General features: G+C 34.1%; 1 protein-coding gene across 7 annotated transcripts in view; it reads right to left on the bottom strand.

The window, feature by feature from the left end:
* chd2 (chromodomain helicase DNA binding protein 2) overlaps positions 1-14,408 on the bottom strand; it is a 41,595-nt gene extending 27,187 nt beyond the window's left edge. For 2 of the 7 annotated variants that reach the window (XM_079875055.1, XM_079875057.1), the window contains exons 1-8: positions 14,050-14,408; positions 12,531-12,589; positions 12,335-12,385; positions 9,047-9,102; positions 5,014-6,570; positions 4,590-4,696; positions 298-544; positions 102-188 (exon numbers count right to left, since the gene is read on the bottom strand). In XM_079875055.1, coding sequence (XP_079731181.1) covers positions 102-188; positions 298-544; positions 4,590-4,648 — 393 coding nt within the window. In that variant the 5' untranslated portion in view covers positions 4,649-4,696; positions 5,014-6,570; positions 9,047-9,102; ... (1 more) ...; positions 12,531-12,589; positions 14,050-14,408. Of the gene's footprint in view, positions 1-101; positions 189-297; positions 545-2,513; positions 3,016-4,589; positions 4,697-5,013; positions 6,571-9,046; positions 9,103-12,334; positions 12,386-12,530; positions 12,590-14,049 lie in introns of those variants that run through there. The other 5 variants (XM_079875060.1, XM_079875058.1, XM_079875059.1 and 2 more) reach the window with 5 other exon arrangements.
* Positions 14,409-16,361: the final 1,953 nt, after the last annotated feature.

Raw genomic sequence — 16,361 nt, 5'->3', positions numbered from 1 at the left:
CAAGAAGCAGAACATGTTGCAAATGTCAACTGAGAATGTGACAGAATGCATGTGACCGCTAGGGGTCAGTGTTGAATTAGTATTATGCACAGCCAGCCTACCTCAGCTCCGATGTTGAGGCGGGCAGGCTCTTGTCTGCTGCGACTGGATCTTCTAACACCATAAATATCTGGATGTTCCTCCCACATCTATGATAATTATGGATACAATTCATTTGAAATGATAAAGAAATGAATCATCAGCTAAATTAAATCAAATGGAAATAATTCAGGATTCCTTCTTAATGTTCAGACTGGCCTTTTTTTGTACCTTCTTCACGTCTGCCAGGTTGTCTTTTTTCCTGACCGGTTTGTCTTTGACCTGTGTTGAGTTCTGCCGGGATTTGGACCCAGTGGATTCACTCCCTGACTCAAAGTGGCTCTCGGAATCGGAGGTGCTGTTGGACTCGGAACGCCGGGAACGAGCTCTATCGCTTCCCTGCTCGCTCTCCGACTGACTCCCAGACTCTGATCCAGAGCGGTTAGATTCCTCTGATGCTGAATTGCTATAACATTAAAGATGTGCATATTGAGAAACAATGAAAACATATCAAGCGGTTCTGAACAGTATAGCAGAATGTTCATAAATTTAATCTGAAATCAAGACATAATTATTGCAACAACAACAAAAAAAACTCTCATATTTTCTGAATTGTCAATAGTTAAGTTTGTAATTAATTTTTATTTTAACTTCATTTCAGCTTATTTCCTATTTCTAAATCGCTTAATTGTGACTTAAACATCTAGCTTTTCACAAAAAATCGAAGTGAAATCCAATTATCTCAGTCCAACAGTGAAATGCCAAGTCCTCTAGGCCTAAGTGAAATGTCTTAAACCGTTCTGTCTTTGTCATGTAAACAATAGCATTTTAAAATTTGGAATTGGATTTGGAAACTGGGGAAAAGGAAATCCAATATAATATAAATGAAGCAGCATGGGAAACGTTTCTGCAATTAGCTGGAATTAACATCACTTATTTTTAAAAGAAAATATGTTGCAACACTTTACAAAAAGGTTATCATTTGTTAACATTAGAGAACATGAATTAACAATGAGAAATATATTTTTCACTGTTCTATCTGTTAATATTTGCTGTTAAAAACATGTTCATTGTTTCTTCATGTTAGTTTTCAGTGCATTAATGTTAACCGATCCAACTTTTGATGTTAAAATTGTATTAGTAAATGTTGAACTTAACATGCACTAAGATGAATACTGTAGAAATATTGTTCATGGTTAGTTTGTTAATATAGGTAACTAATGAAACCTTAATGTAAAGTTCTAGCATAGAAGCTTATTTAATGACAAACAGACAACACCTGTAGAATTTTAATGATTCATTTAATTTTTCAAGTGTGATGAGCATTTGCATACAATCGGGTTTGCTAAAAAATTTTTAAATAAATTAAAATCGGCATTTCAAAATAACCTTTATGAAATGTTAAAGTATATGAGATGCATTGCATTATCTTGCAGGTCATTTAGTGTCTGACCACTTCTGCTCTCCTTTGCCCTTTTCGAGTCTAAAATTAAAAGCAATGGCTTCTGTCTGAAATAAGCCCACCCCCTCTTACTATAATAGTAAATCTCAACATGGAGCATTCACATCTTCCTTACATGGTTAAATATCAGCTTAAGACACTATAATGTGAAATCTACTTTATTCTGCCTTAACTAGGTGAAACCTCATGTGAAAGTGTCTCAGTAATGCTGATTTAATTTGACACGATGGCTTTCATGGGAAACCATAACGCAGATCTGAGCGAGCACTAGCACACTGAGTGCTTTGATGGAATGCACTGCTAGAAACAACAACCCCCATCATGTGCTCGAGGAGCGAAACAGCTGCTGACAAAGCAGCCTTACCAGCCAGACTGTCCTTATATGGCTGATGACGTCATATCTGGGCGGACCTAACCTCTCAACTGAATTCTCATTGGCTGCTTATTGCTAGCCAAGTGAAGGACCAATGAAATCTCAGCGTGAATCATCTGACCTCCACAGGACTTCCTGCTTCCGCTTCCTGTAGTTCCAAGAAGCTTTTATGTAATGCAGCAACTAATACAAGCTATGCAGCACAAAGCAAGAGCCATTTTGTGACTGAGGGCTTTCAGCCATTTAATGAAACCAGTCTCATACTGTGATGAAACAAAGCAGTGCTTTTTATGTGGCGCTAAGCCATACGAACACCTCAAATAAAGTATATTGACTATAATATAGGAAGAAATATCACAATTGGTATCCTTTTCAGCTCTTGCTCATTTAGCAATATTTAGAAAATGGCTGCCAGAGCTAAACAACAGTGAAGACATGTTTCTGAGGATAACGCCTTGATTTAGGCTCTCACAAGCATCTTTAACACTGATGAAATTATTTGTAACCTGTAAAAGTCAGCATATATGTTCATTTGTAAATTCATGATCACATACACAATATTACATGAAACTGCTGTGTAATTGTAAAAAGATAACATACATTTGAGAGGGGTTTTCGATTTAGACACTGGTGTCTGGAACATATGCAGGGGCTTCAAAGCTGTGTCATCAATTCAGAGGGAAATTCTTGACAAACAACCACGAAAATAATGACAGACCCAGTCATAAACACTAAACACAACATCAACACATCCTGTGCTATTGTTTTTTTTTAAGGCTGATATGATGACCACTTTTTAACAGGGTAAAAGCCCCACTGATGATGTCCTATGTTGATCAAAGTGAAAATATATAGGCTACTTTAAAACTACATTAAAGCTGTGTGTGCCGGTGTTCAACAGTATACGTTTAATGACAATTGCTATTATAGCAACGTTAAAGTCGAATGCTAATTGTAATGTATTCACATTGTGCGAGGCTTTTGAAACTGAATAGTGATCATTAAATCGTCCATGTTGTGTTCAAGTTTTTTCCTTGATATTTCCCTGGATAAACAAAACATGAACCTTTGAAAAATGGCATCACTGTCTTTTCAATGTCCCCCAATCATTTTGTAATATTTTAAGGAATTGTTGCCTAAGTTAATAATGCATATGTAAACAATAGGTACACTTCTGTAAAAAGACAAATTACTGTGTTAATATGACCCCAATAACATTTACAACTCATTAGTTCCAGTTTTCATATGGAAATAAAAGTAACTGAGTGAAGTAAAATAACCATAATAATTTGCTTTGCATCTTCCAATCAGGATAAGACATCCTTGGTTTGGATATATGTTATAATGGAACCAGTGTGGTCAAATCGACTAATCGGACCTAACATTAAAGTTTCTGTTTACATAATATATGTGTGTATATGCTGTCAAATCGATTAATCATGTCTAAAATAAGTTTCTGTTTACATAATATATGCATGTATGTATATGTGTCTGTGTGTGTGTGTGTGTGTGTGTATATATATATATATATATATATATATATATATATATATATATACACACACACACACACACACACATACATATATGCATATATTATGTAAACAGAAACTTATTTTAGACATGATTAATCGATTTGACCGCACTAAATGGAACATATGGAAAACACAAATTTTGGTCAGCAAACCTAAAACAAATATACTCTTAAAAAAAGTCAATGCTAAAAAAAATTTAATGAGCTCCAATACAACAGTAAATTATTTCAAGAGGTGTGAGTTTTGAAATACATAATTGAGTGCTGAGCTAATACTGTATTAATATTTACATTAAGTACTAGACCCCATGTCATTAGGAAATCATAAATGTCTGTCAAACAATTAAGACCTTAAAGCATAGGACAGAGATTTTAATTCACATGTGTGACCCCCAAATACTCCTTTAGGATCAGACACCACTGTATTCACCACTGTGTTTTCTTTAATAAAACATTTAAACACATTAAAGTGATTATAACTTTCTGTATTAAGCAACAGTTTGTCAGCACAAAAAAGACAATATAGTACATTAAATAAAAAAGCAATAGTTTTGTTGCTATTAATAATGAAACAAAGGAAATAATTCAAATTATGAACAACATACAAATGTAAAATAATACTTCACTTTGAACAAAATTAAATAGCATCTGTGTGAAATTAAATTCATTAAAATATTTCAGGAAATCCGATTGAACAGGTTCTGCATACAAGAACTTCAACACCAATTTGCATCTATCAAATGCTAAACTGCCATGTAATGTTAAAGTAAAAGTGTTTAAAATGTCATTAACCTTACATAGTGGTGCAATGCAGCACATACTACAAATCAGACAAGGTCATTTAACAATATCACTTTAAAAGTGAATATATTATAACTGTAATCACTGCTCAGAACTGTACAAAACACTGCATCTTGAGAATAAATTTTGCTAAAGGCCCATAGGCCTTGAATTCACTTTTAGAAATACTAGCAAAATCAGGGTGTGGCTATAGATCTATCCCAAGGTCAATGATATGAAACTCATTTAAATTTACATACATTGTGGTTAAAACTACTTCACATGTGATCAACCATGCTTGTAAAGGTAAACAATCAAGACATGTTAAAAAAAAAAGAGAGGAAAAATATTAAAGATCATACCTGGAAGCATTGCTTTGAGTTGAGCCTTCATCCTGCTTTTTACTCTTATTCTTCATCATGATTTTGTCTTGGGATTTGTTAATGATGATCTTTTGTCCAGGTATTAACTGTCAAAAGTTTAAAGTTGGATGAACCATCAAAAGAAAAAAAAGTCCGTTGCGATGCATGGAAAAAGTTGGGACACGGAAAATTGAAAATAAATAAATATTTACAGTATTTCTAAAGTTAAAAGGCATCGGAATTGAAATGACACCTGCTCGACTCTATTCGATGTCAAATATCCATGTGTCGATGGCATTTCAAGGCAATACATTCACAGAGCCACATGCATAAATTCTTACTGCGTCATCAGACAAAGGACGATTAAAACATAACGATGAAAGCAAATAAATTCAACAATAGAAAAGAAACGATGTAAACATACCTATTGCATTGACAGGAGGAGGATTGTAGTAGTACATTCACATCTGACAAAATATCCGATTTGTTACTTCGGCCATAACAATAAAAAAAAAAAATCAAAAAGAGTCCAGGATTGAGATTAAAATAATCGGAATGATATTCGAAAAGAAAAATAATAGCAGTAATCCACCGATGGCAATTTGAATGGAGAGAGAGAGAGGGAGAGAGAGTATGAGAAGAGCCCAGCAGAGCGCACTAAAAATGGAGGACCGCCATGGCTGCCAGTGCAAGGCAGGGAAAACAACGACTGGCCACTCTACGCACACACCACGGCGTTTTTCGACGAAACAAAGTCACAAAACGTACGTCTTATCGTCTCTAATGTCCAAAACGTACTAAAACGAAGGAATTCGCGCGATTACGGTGCCCCTAGAGTCACTCAAAGTTCACCAAAGTTGAGATACAAGTGCTATTGAGAGCCCTACGAGGCTCAACGCTCTCCCCTTCCCAAGGTTCATCCGCCATCTAAAGCTCCTTCCCAGCTCTGAGAGCTTAGCTTTTGATTGACGTTCTCTCCATTTACACAGGGCTCAGGTGATGCACGAAAGACCCACCCCTTTTATTTTGAATAAAAACTAGCTGTTTTACAGATTAATTAAAAAACCTCAAGTTAGTGCTAACCTACAAGTAAAGTAGTGAAACGACTGATCAGTGCTTACAAAAGGGCAGGACTTATCTTTATGTTAATACATTTATTTCTGTAAGGCTTCACTTCCTGCATAGACAGGAAATGAGACAAGAGACTGCCATTTTGCAGTGAGTGCTGGACTACACTGGACACCATTTTAGACAATTTCATTTGAACCCTTTTACACCTGCTCTGTATTTGTAATGTTCTTTGCAAAAGTGATATTTGAAAGAGGGCGGTTGCGTGAATCAAGCTCGCAGGCTGGCAAGAGCGTGACTTTAATTCAACAGGAAATTTGAGGGTGTATCCTTGAATGGAATAGATAAAGTTTGAAAATAATTTGCGAAAGTTAATTATGGAATGCAACAAAACTAATGTAGCAAAAATTAAAACAAGCCATTGAGGGCAGTTAAAGATATAACTAACTCTATAAAATTTGAAAAGATCACCTAGCTTGTTAGTGAACAAATCATAGTTCGGTAAGTAAATAACATTTCTTTTCTTTTCTTTTTTTTAAGAAAAATTGAACCTGGAAAAGTTGTGTAGGACGCTTGGATGTAAAGCGCAAAGCAAATATTTTGCGAAACGTCATTCTTATTTTCCATCCAATAAGAGCAACTCGATATTGTTCAATCACGAAACTTTTTTATTTTTATTTTAAAAAGGCAAAAAAAAAAAAAAAGAGCATACTTAAATTTTGAAATACAGGCATTTCATAAAAACAACAATGCAGTACAATGACATAATACATACATTTGCACATTTGCGAATGAATTAAACATAGCAAATCACAAACAAATAAAATGTCTCTTTCTTTCCAAATCCAAAAGCAAAATATGAGCCGCCATCTTCATTAAGCAGTAGTCTCCACTTGACTGTCCAGAATTGGTTCTTAATGAAATCAAAAAGGAGAAGGGAAAACATGTAAACCCCAAATGTTTTTTTAAAGATGCGATGACAGCTTTTCATAAAAACGGTAACGTACAGCTATGATGTAGCTACGAACATGAAATCAGAATCCTGTTTTAAATGGTTCTCTAACTAGCGACAATGGTCAATCTCACAAGGTAGCTTCATATGGTCAATTAGGACAACTTCAATATGAACATGCACAACTTGTCCATATAATAATAGTAGCATAATAACATAATAAATAGTAGCTAACAGAAGACTGCTATGTAGTTGCCGCATTTGCGTTTGCATGATTTCGTTATATTCACCTACAAATGTAAGTGCAAGAAACTATTTCACACTAAATTCGGCAAGCGTTAATCACAAGAAACAACACTACAAAAACCTTTACTTTCAACTACCAGAAAATCTATAGTACCTGGATTTGGTTCACTTATCAGTTTACCAATTACATTGATACTCAGAAAGTAGCTTTACGATAGACCAATAAGACACAAAAAAAAACACAACATATATTACACAACATATGTCTGTCATTAGCTATCATTTCTTTGGATGTGCTTCACAAAAGGTAAATTTCTTCCAATAATCATGTTTTTGTTTAATAATGACCATTAACGTTAATGATACAAGAACAAAGTTGTATCCAAGTGATGAGCCTTACAAAGCTGAAAACCATTTAAATGAATAGGTGAAAGACATGCAAGAACTTATTGAAGTGTGTTTGTCTTTACTATGTGATTATTACAATGTGTAACTTGGGCCAAAATTAAGTTTATTAGAGGGAGTAATCGAATTGTAAAGTTGTTGCAATTCAGTCATTCAGGATGTTAAGGCTGTATGTTTATTTTTCTAGAATAAAAAAATAAAAAAACTACTATGAAAAGTGTGGCTTAACCACCAAAATGAGAAGCGACACTGCAAATTGACAGTGAAATTTGCATACTGATGTGTATAAGTTGACTTGAAATAAGAGAATTTTAACAAAAAGGACATGAGTTGTCCCAAATGTTATAAAGTAAGAAAATTCTCAATTTAAAACAAAGAGAAGGTATGAAGTACAGTCGGGCTTCAGAAAAATGCTGAAAAAGATTTGAAGCCACAGCTTCCTTGTCAACGGATATATGGCATTTGCTTACTGAAAATGTCAGTAGCCTTATCCACAAGTTGAGAACATTTTCCTTCAAAACTATTAAATTAAATGGTGATTTAATGTAAAGGACATGGGCCAATGCACACTTGTTTAATGTGCAATAATAATTTTTTTGTCTGTCCTGTCTGGAAACCCATCCCAAAATCAAAAGCAGAAAATGTTTTATCCATCCATCACTCTAAATGTCACAAGTGAAATGGAAATGTAGAAGTGTATTCCAGTATAAATGTGGCACAAGTGCAAGTGTGCAACAGCCAGTGAAAAAGGAGGCCAAATGTAGCGCAGAAGATGTGTAAAACAAGTTACACAAAAGCAGAATAGACTCCACAAGAAAAGAGTCACGCTGAATGGAAAAACAAAGATGTGTATAAATTAAAAAAATTTGCATAAAAACTTGCGCTCATTTGAGGAGGATTTTTTTTTTTATCCGGTAAGAAGACATTAACTTTAATGGAAACATATTTAACAAATAAATCCCTCTATGCAAAAAAACAAAAACAAAACAAAACTCATGTTGACCGTCTCAGAAGATGTGATTGGATAACTGAACTAACCAGCGAATCAGTTTCATCGCAAAGCATCTCAAATGTTGGTTTGGTCATTCTGAAATGCCCGAGCCAAAGTCCGAATCATTTGGTATAATGACCTCCCAGAACGACCTCACATTACTGCTTTCCCAAACATCAGGAATCTGAACGCAAGATATTCTCTCGCGCTCAGTCATTTACGATGTAGGATAAAAGAGCCACAGTGGCTTCCCAGATTGCAGGAAGTGACGATTTTGTTCTCAAACACATGGGATGGAATCGCTGCTTTATTGGCAAATTTAAGCGATATTACATTTTTGCGGACAAAATGAATTAAACTTCGAATGGAAACAGAGAATCTCAAGAAAGGTTTCCACTGAAAACAAGATCAAGTGAAGAGAGCACCCAAGCATGCTCAGGTACAAGTACAAGTAAATGATTTGTACTGTCATCAAAACAAAGTGAGGAAAAAAAAACCTTTACACCTTTCCTAACTGTGAGCTGTGAGCCTAACTGTGAGCTGTGAGCCCTTTCCCCCAAAAAACATCCTTAGTACCATTCCTTTCAGCTTTGGATTTTTTTATATAGACTGCTACAATTAATTAAATTAAGTAAATTATTTTTTTTTGATGAAACATCCATTTTCTGCCATTTTATTACCTAATACATTTGCCTGGGCAAAAGTACTTTCCTAGAGCTGTAAGCCTAGATGCAGCTAAATGACAGACATATGGAGTAATACCTTGATAATACAAATAACACTGTGAGGACTTACAGAGTAGTCTTCATTTCCTTGATTTTGCTGCGGTTTCCTCTTCAGGCAAACGTCTTCTGCAGGGAGAAGGACAATCGTGAGATCAGAGGTATAAAACCAAACACTGTCAGTTGAGAACTACATTAGCTACTCGAGTAAGTGTCACATTGCCCTATGATTAATTCAAGCAAAACATTGTCATCCGTTTTAAGCCTGAACCCTACATTACCTTCAAAAGATTTTCTATTTATCCTCCAAATAGTATCTACATTTTCTGTTGTAAATGAGAGAGATTCTTCTCCATGCAAAAGTTGTTGCCATGCTTCTAGGGTGTTCTGAGTGGTTGTTAGCGTGTAGCTATGCAGTTGCTAGGTGGTTGTTTACTTTTTGTCCCTACATGTTGATGCCACATGTCGGTGCGCCCGCCATCTTGGAACGGTCAGCATGTTGTCATTCACAGTAAGAATCAATGATGCCACAACATTTCACAGCTACTGGTTGTGAAACCGCCAAGATTTAAATTCCCAAAGCAATGGGATAACTTTTCACATGTGAGAATGTGTTGGTTTGTCTTATATGTATTAACTTAATATTACAGGTTTTTACTATGGTAACTTTTTAATGTTGTGTAAGCTGACGGCTTCGACTTGTATTGTGTTAGTTTAGCAAAATCATCAGCAGATATAGATGTTTAGGCTCAGACATGCATCTAATTACAGTTGCAGACACTCAGTCAACTTGCTCTCGAGTGTTCGCAGACCGGTTTTGACCGTTACAATATGGCGGACGGCTTACACATAGCGGCCCAAGGAAACAGACGCTTATGAGGCATCTATGTATATGTATCAATTTATGTTTTAAATTTGTCCAGGTGAAATTGAGTCTGATCATTAAGATGGTAATAACAGTTCTCCTTGCTTTCACATGAAGAACAAACATTACAGTGCGAGTTACTCACTGAAATGTAATACTCGATATGAGACGTAATTATAGCGATGATTGCTTTGGCAATCATAAACAAAAAAACTTATCACTAATTAGGCTCTATAACTTTAGGGGCGATGAGGTGGCTAAGTACTGGAAACCACAGTGAGCATGTGAAATAACACTAAAACCAAATCCAACTTGAGTGAAAACCTCTTTAAATGAAAGAATATTGTTTAGTGAACTTTTATTGTACATATAAAAATTTGTTGCAGGGTGGACGTCCTTAATTGATTTTGTTTATTTACTGCATAAATTTTTTTTTTTTTTTTTAAAGTGAATGAAGTTGTTATTATCACTGTTCACATTAGGGACACCGATCAGGGGTGAAAAAAGAGAAAATTGTTTTAAATTAACGGATAGTTAAAACATTTTAAATAAATTCAATTAGAAAAATCTAAATGCTCCTTCATCAATGGATAAACCATTTGCCTTTGTAAATGGTTCTCCAATAATAATAAAATATTAAATTAAAGTTTGGGAAAATGCGGAATAGTCATATCGTCAGCCTGCCAGATCGTTGATATGCAGTATTATCGCTGGCGGGGGATGCAATAGTTTACTTATTTGATCAATAATTTACTTATTTACTCATTTATTTAATTTACTTGAAATGAGAATCTTTTTCTATCATTTTGCAGGCAAAGATGGAATTGGTGATGAAGAAAAATGTCACTTTGCAATGAAATATTTCACCCAAAAGGCGAGCCCGTGGATATCACACAAGCAATTTGCAAACTTCGAACTAGAGTTATGCTGGGTCTCAAGCTAATCCATGAAAGTGAAAGCAAAAACTGACCAAGCATTCGGCGTCCGATGCTGCATGGCGAATTATTTATTTCAGAGAGCTGAATCTATCTCAATGCTGATAATGGTAAATCAAATTTATTGGCTTAATATTTTCCTCTTGTAGAACATACATTAATGAAGGTGAAAAAACTTAAATATTTGAAGAATTTGAAGAGAAGAATCAATATTTCTTCTTTTAAGTCAGTATTTGAAGCTGCTTTTGATTTTCATCGATAAACGATTCTTGTGCCGTGTTTGGACCTAAAGCCTGTTATTAAGCCTATATAACTTTAGTAGTAATAATAATATTATTATTATTATTAATAATAATAATAACAATAATAATTTGTAATTGTATTGTTATTGGTGTTACTAGTGTCATTAAATGTTTTATTTGGAATGTTTTAAATGTTACTATGGAAATGCTGACGAAAAATTATGCCGTTTCGGCCTTGGTTCAAACAACTACTGTACACGTGTCGCAAGTGTAGTTATGTGGTTATGTCATTATGAAATTAGGGAAGGCAAGTGAATTGTAGGACCTAATATTAATCTGATAATTTCATACATTAATGGGAAAACGAGCCAATAATCGTCTTGATATCGTCAAAGGCATCAGCCATTGCCAATATCTCTAAATACCATCGATACACAATACTATCGTCACAACCCTACTTTTAGGTATAGTCTAATGAGACAAAATTGAAAAAATTCCAGTATTTCTTTTTTAAATAAAATTGATGTTTGTAACATACTTAGGTTATAGAAGGCCTAAATAGTGTTTCTCCACACCATTCCCCCAAATTTTTTTACTAATAATCCCTCTATTAATAACTGCAAATTTTGATTTGCGTAGACCCCTATGCACCAGAGAAACGAGGGCGCAGCCATCTTTAGAATATTGTCTTTGAACTTCTGGTTTTGCGGCCACTCTGTATATTTCTATGGCATTGCTGTCCAGGAGTAATTAGCTTTTGAAGTGGATTTACTTAATGTAAAGTTAACGAAAGTTATCATGAGGATTGTAATGTTTAAAGCAGATATCTTAAATGTCAGTAGACCGGGAAGATTTTAAAACGAGTCGTTCATTCATAAATACGCAAGATCGCTGTGAAAATACAGACCGGAAGACAAAAGACAACGAGCGCAGCGCTAAAAAGGGGCGGGGCTACACAAGGTCTATAGTTTGCGTCCTTTAAGTTCTGAATTTCATCTTATTTTGCTAAACATCGATGCATGTAAAGAGTTCATAGCTAGAACCAAGATTAATGTTATTTTTTAGTTCGTTATATTCTACAACTGTTTTTAAATATCTTGGGCGTTCAACATTAATTTGTTGAAATTTTCTAGAATTTGAAGGAAATTTTCTGCATTTATTAAAAAACGATGTATTTGCTCAAATTATGTAAAAATTGCATTGTTAACTACACTTCAGGCCAAGTTACTGTTTTAAAAACATTAGTTAATGAACCACATAACTATATAGTACCTAAAATACTGTACGTCATACAGGGTTGCTTAAATTGCAATACTTACGGCAAAAATCCGTTTCCTCATCTTTCTTTCGACATTTAGGAGATCAGGAACCTTTAACAACAAAAAGATTCTTCGTTAGATTGAAGATACATCCTACGATTTGATTTAGAGCACACCTAGTGGTGGTCGATGATAAGGTAAATAACGGATTGCGCAAATGTATAGTTCAGTTAGTAAATACATTAATTGCACTTACATTTATATGGCATGAGACTGAACAAAACTCCATCATCTTTTATCCAGTTGTTCTGATTCCTGTACACAAAAAAACATTTCGGACAATTAGTGTTGTATTGTATATCTTACATAGTAATGCTCACTTCAGAGTCAAAATGTTCAAAAGAAACATTTATTTCAGTCATACGGTTTCTCTATTGAAATACAAATTCTTTAGTTAACGTCGAGGTAATCTGCAAGTACTATTGTTGAAAAATTAGTAAGTACGTAATGTGACAATACTTCATACGCTGAAGAATATACATAAATCAGCAACTTCTTTGATATAGAATCATCACTCAGGGCTCATGTTTTATTTTTAATTTATTCTCTTACATGCAACATTAGTAGTTACATTTGTTTTCTAGACAGCAGTGAACAGTTAATTATTTTACAGCATAGACCTCATAATATATTAAAGCTAACATTTTACACTTTAAATAAAGACAACTTTAACAGCATTACTTTCTATGTTATATGTTTCTATGATATTGTGGCAACTAGGACAATAAAAACATTTTACAGATTTAATTGGACTTTTTTTATATTTATCAATATTTTTTTGTATAAATTTAGGGCATTTAATACTTTAAAACAATCCTAATCTGGTGAAAATGTACTTTGCATAAATCTCTGTTCAAAATGCAAAAACAGAAATAAAGAAACATGTTTCTACATTTTTTAAAGAATATAATTTTTTCTTGTGGACCACAATGGGTTAAAAGCCAACACCCTATTATTTAACGTCGAAAATACAGCATAAATGTTTTCAAAGCACAAGAAATACAAGTGGATACGTTTATTTAAGTTCATTCTCAAGTGGAAAAGAACCATAAAATGAAATGTTTAACTGTTACATTTTATGCAAAAAACAATACAATCTTAAAATTAAGTAAAACATCAAAATGTACTAAATCCAAAGGCAAGTTGACACATTCACAACGTTCTTTGAACAAGTTCAAAACAATATACATCTGTGGGGGGGAGGAGATTATTTTTTTCAGTAATTAACACACAATAAATGCATTAGAATGTTCAATAAAATAGTTTATTCAAAGAAAACAGTTGAAATCAACAAAAGACACTCAAAATGTTGAGACAGGAATCGATACGTACCCTATTGCATTATTACAACAATATTTCAATATAAATTATTTTTTCCGCTCTCGAATGTTACAAGGACATTTTGTCCTCTCAAGGACAAAGCGAATTTAAAATGCGTAGACAGTTAAATCCTTGTTTCTCTTCGTTGCTGCCAGTTGAAATCTTCACAGTCTTCCTGCATCATATCCATGCATTGTTTTCCTAACAATTTCACGATGTTTCTACCGTAAAATCGTCGATTAAATCGACGGAATGCTCTTTTTCAGTACTTGGCAATGGCCCCATCATGGCCATTTTACAACACCTCGTCGAACCCTCTCCTTTTCCACCATATTGGTGCGTCTTTACCACTCGCTCAAACACGTTTAGAAGTTAAATTTGTAATGAAATCTTACCATGTTCCCACCGTTGCGATCTGCTCTTTTATCTGAACAGGTCGACGCCCTTCTCATCGTTAGCATTCTTGGTTTTAGCGAGTTCTTCTCTCTCAGACCGCGCCGCATCGCCATCTTCACCCGTCACCGCCGTGTCTTCTCTCCGTGTGCGCGCGCTCCTCGTCCTCTCGGTGCTGTTATACTGATCGAGTCAGTGGACGGACAGCCCTGAGCTTCAGCGTAAGCACAGACAACTTCCTCTCACTGCAGCATTCTGGGTAGAAGAAACGCAGCATCCATGATGGTGTATGTGAACTAACTTTTGAATTCAGTGACCGTAAAAAAGCTCATTCTTTTACACTGGCATACTGACAACGCTGCAGTTTAACGACAAATAGCCATACGATAGCAAAACATTCATATTCCAATAAAAAACTGATAAAATAACTACTTCGCTTAGCCTACTATAGAAATATTGTGTTGTTAACTTTCTTACAGTAGGCTACTAGGCTATCGTCAAAAGTTTGGAAACATTACTATTTTTTTTAAAGAAAGGCTAGGGTCATCAAGCCTGTATGACAGTAATATTGTGAAATATTATTACAATTGAAAATAATGGTTTTCTATTTTAATATGCTTTAAGCATATTTTAATATATCTTCAGTGGCACATGATCCTTCAGAAATCATTCTAATTCATACTCAGTTATTATCAATGTTAGAAATTGCTGCTTAATATTTTTTTGGAATCTGTGATACTTTTTATCATACTTGAATACACTTGAATAAAGTACATTCAAATGGAAAACCCTTATTTTAAATTGTAATAATCTTTCACTATATTAATATTCTTTATGTATTTTGGATCAAATAAATGGAGGCTTGATGAGGAGAGACTTCTTTATTAAAAAAAAAAAAAAAAAACATTAAAAACCGTGATGTTTCCAAACCTTTGACTGGTACTGTATAAAGCCATGCCTTTATATAACAAAGCAACAAATCTATTCAGATTATAGTCATAAAACCAAGGGAATTAGCATTAGAAATATGTTTGTTTTTGTTTTTCATTTAACTAGGCCTATATAAATCAACTTTTATTACAGATAAATTACACACATTCATACCTAAAAAGTTCATTTTAAAGAAAAAAATTAATTGAAAAAAATGAAAGTTGCTAACACAAGAATATGATTTCATGAATAATTTACATTTAAAAATGCAGCAGCAGCAACAAAATTTCTCAAAAAGTCTCTTTAAATAATGATAGGCCATATTTGATGCTATTCATATTTGAAGCTATAAGAATTTTCCAACCTGATCTCATGAAAAGGCATAACTATTTCATGAGGTGGTGAATTTCATATGAATTCAATGTGATTTGTATGGAAACATATAGGATAGGTGACTGAAAAAAAAAAAAAAAAAAAAGTAATCTGTGACATTGTTGAATATCAAAGTTATTTGTTTGTGGAGACATTAATGTTTTATATTTGTGGATTAAGAATATAGTTTTTATTTTCAAGCAAGTGAAGGCTCCTAGTGGAATGTTACCAGTGTTAATATTTATTTGTTTATTTATTTAAAAGGCTACTTATTGTAATTCATGGGGTTATTATTAAGTAATTTCAGACATCTTTGATATTTAAACCTATAGGCTAATTGAGTGAAATCATTAGAATTGAATTTACAGTGTTGGTATTATGACAAAAGGTTTCATGCAGGTTGCAACAACCCAAACCAAACATCCATAGTTTATATAAAACACTTTTGCAATATATTTTGCATATATAATGATCTAAAACTCATATGCAGTTGTTTAAATATTTATAACCTTCAATTAATGAGCTATGACTATGACAGTTCTTTTCAGCAAATGGTGTACCAGAACCTCCGCTCTTGTCACTGGCTCATTTCTCTCCAACAACAGCTAGTCTGGTCTGCATACCACTGTTGGTTTCTTAGCAACTGTAATTGTATGAGCCTCGCTCCCTCCCCCTCTCCTCTATAGTCATGCCACGTAGGCACTGGAAAATGCAGCAGGTGGACGTGTCATGGAAGGTAGAGGCCGCAAGCTATACATTAAAACATTAAAAAAAAAAAAAAAATTAAAATACAGATAGAAAGAGGTGTTAAGACCAGATGCCAAAACCAGACTAAATTATACTTTCCTTTATACAAAAAATACTGTATAATAAATGACACCATATTTTGACCCTTTATATCTGCACACAAATGGGAACAAAACATGGGGCATGAACAATGGGAACATGAAATTATTTTGGACTGAAAAATAAAACAATATAAAAGCCCTCTTGTGGCCTTGTGTGACATTTT

The sequence above is a fragment of the Squalius cephalus genome (genome assembly GCF_949319135.1).
Source record: "Squalius cephalus genome assembly, chromosome: 6".
NCBI lineage: Eukaryota > Metazoa > Chordata > Actinopteri > Cypriniformes > Leuciscidae > Squalius > Squalius cephalus.
The sequence above is the reverse complement of the archived record's forward strand: the minus strand, read 5'-3'. Positions and strand labels throughout refer to the sequence as shown.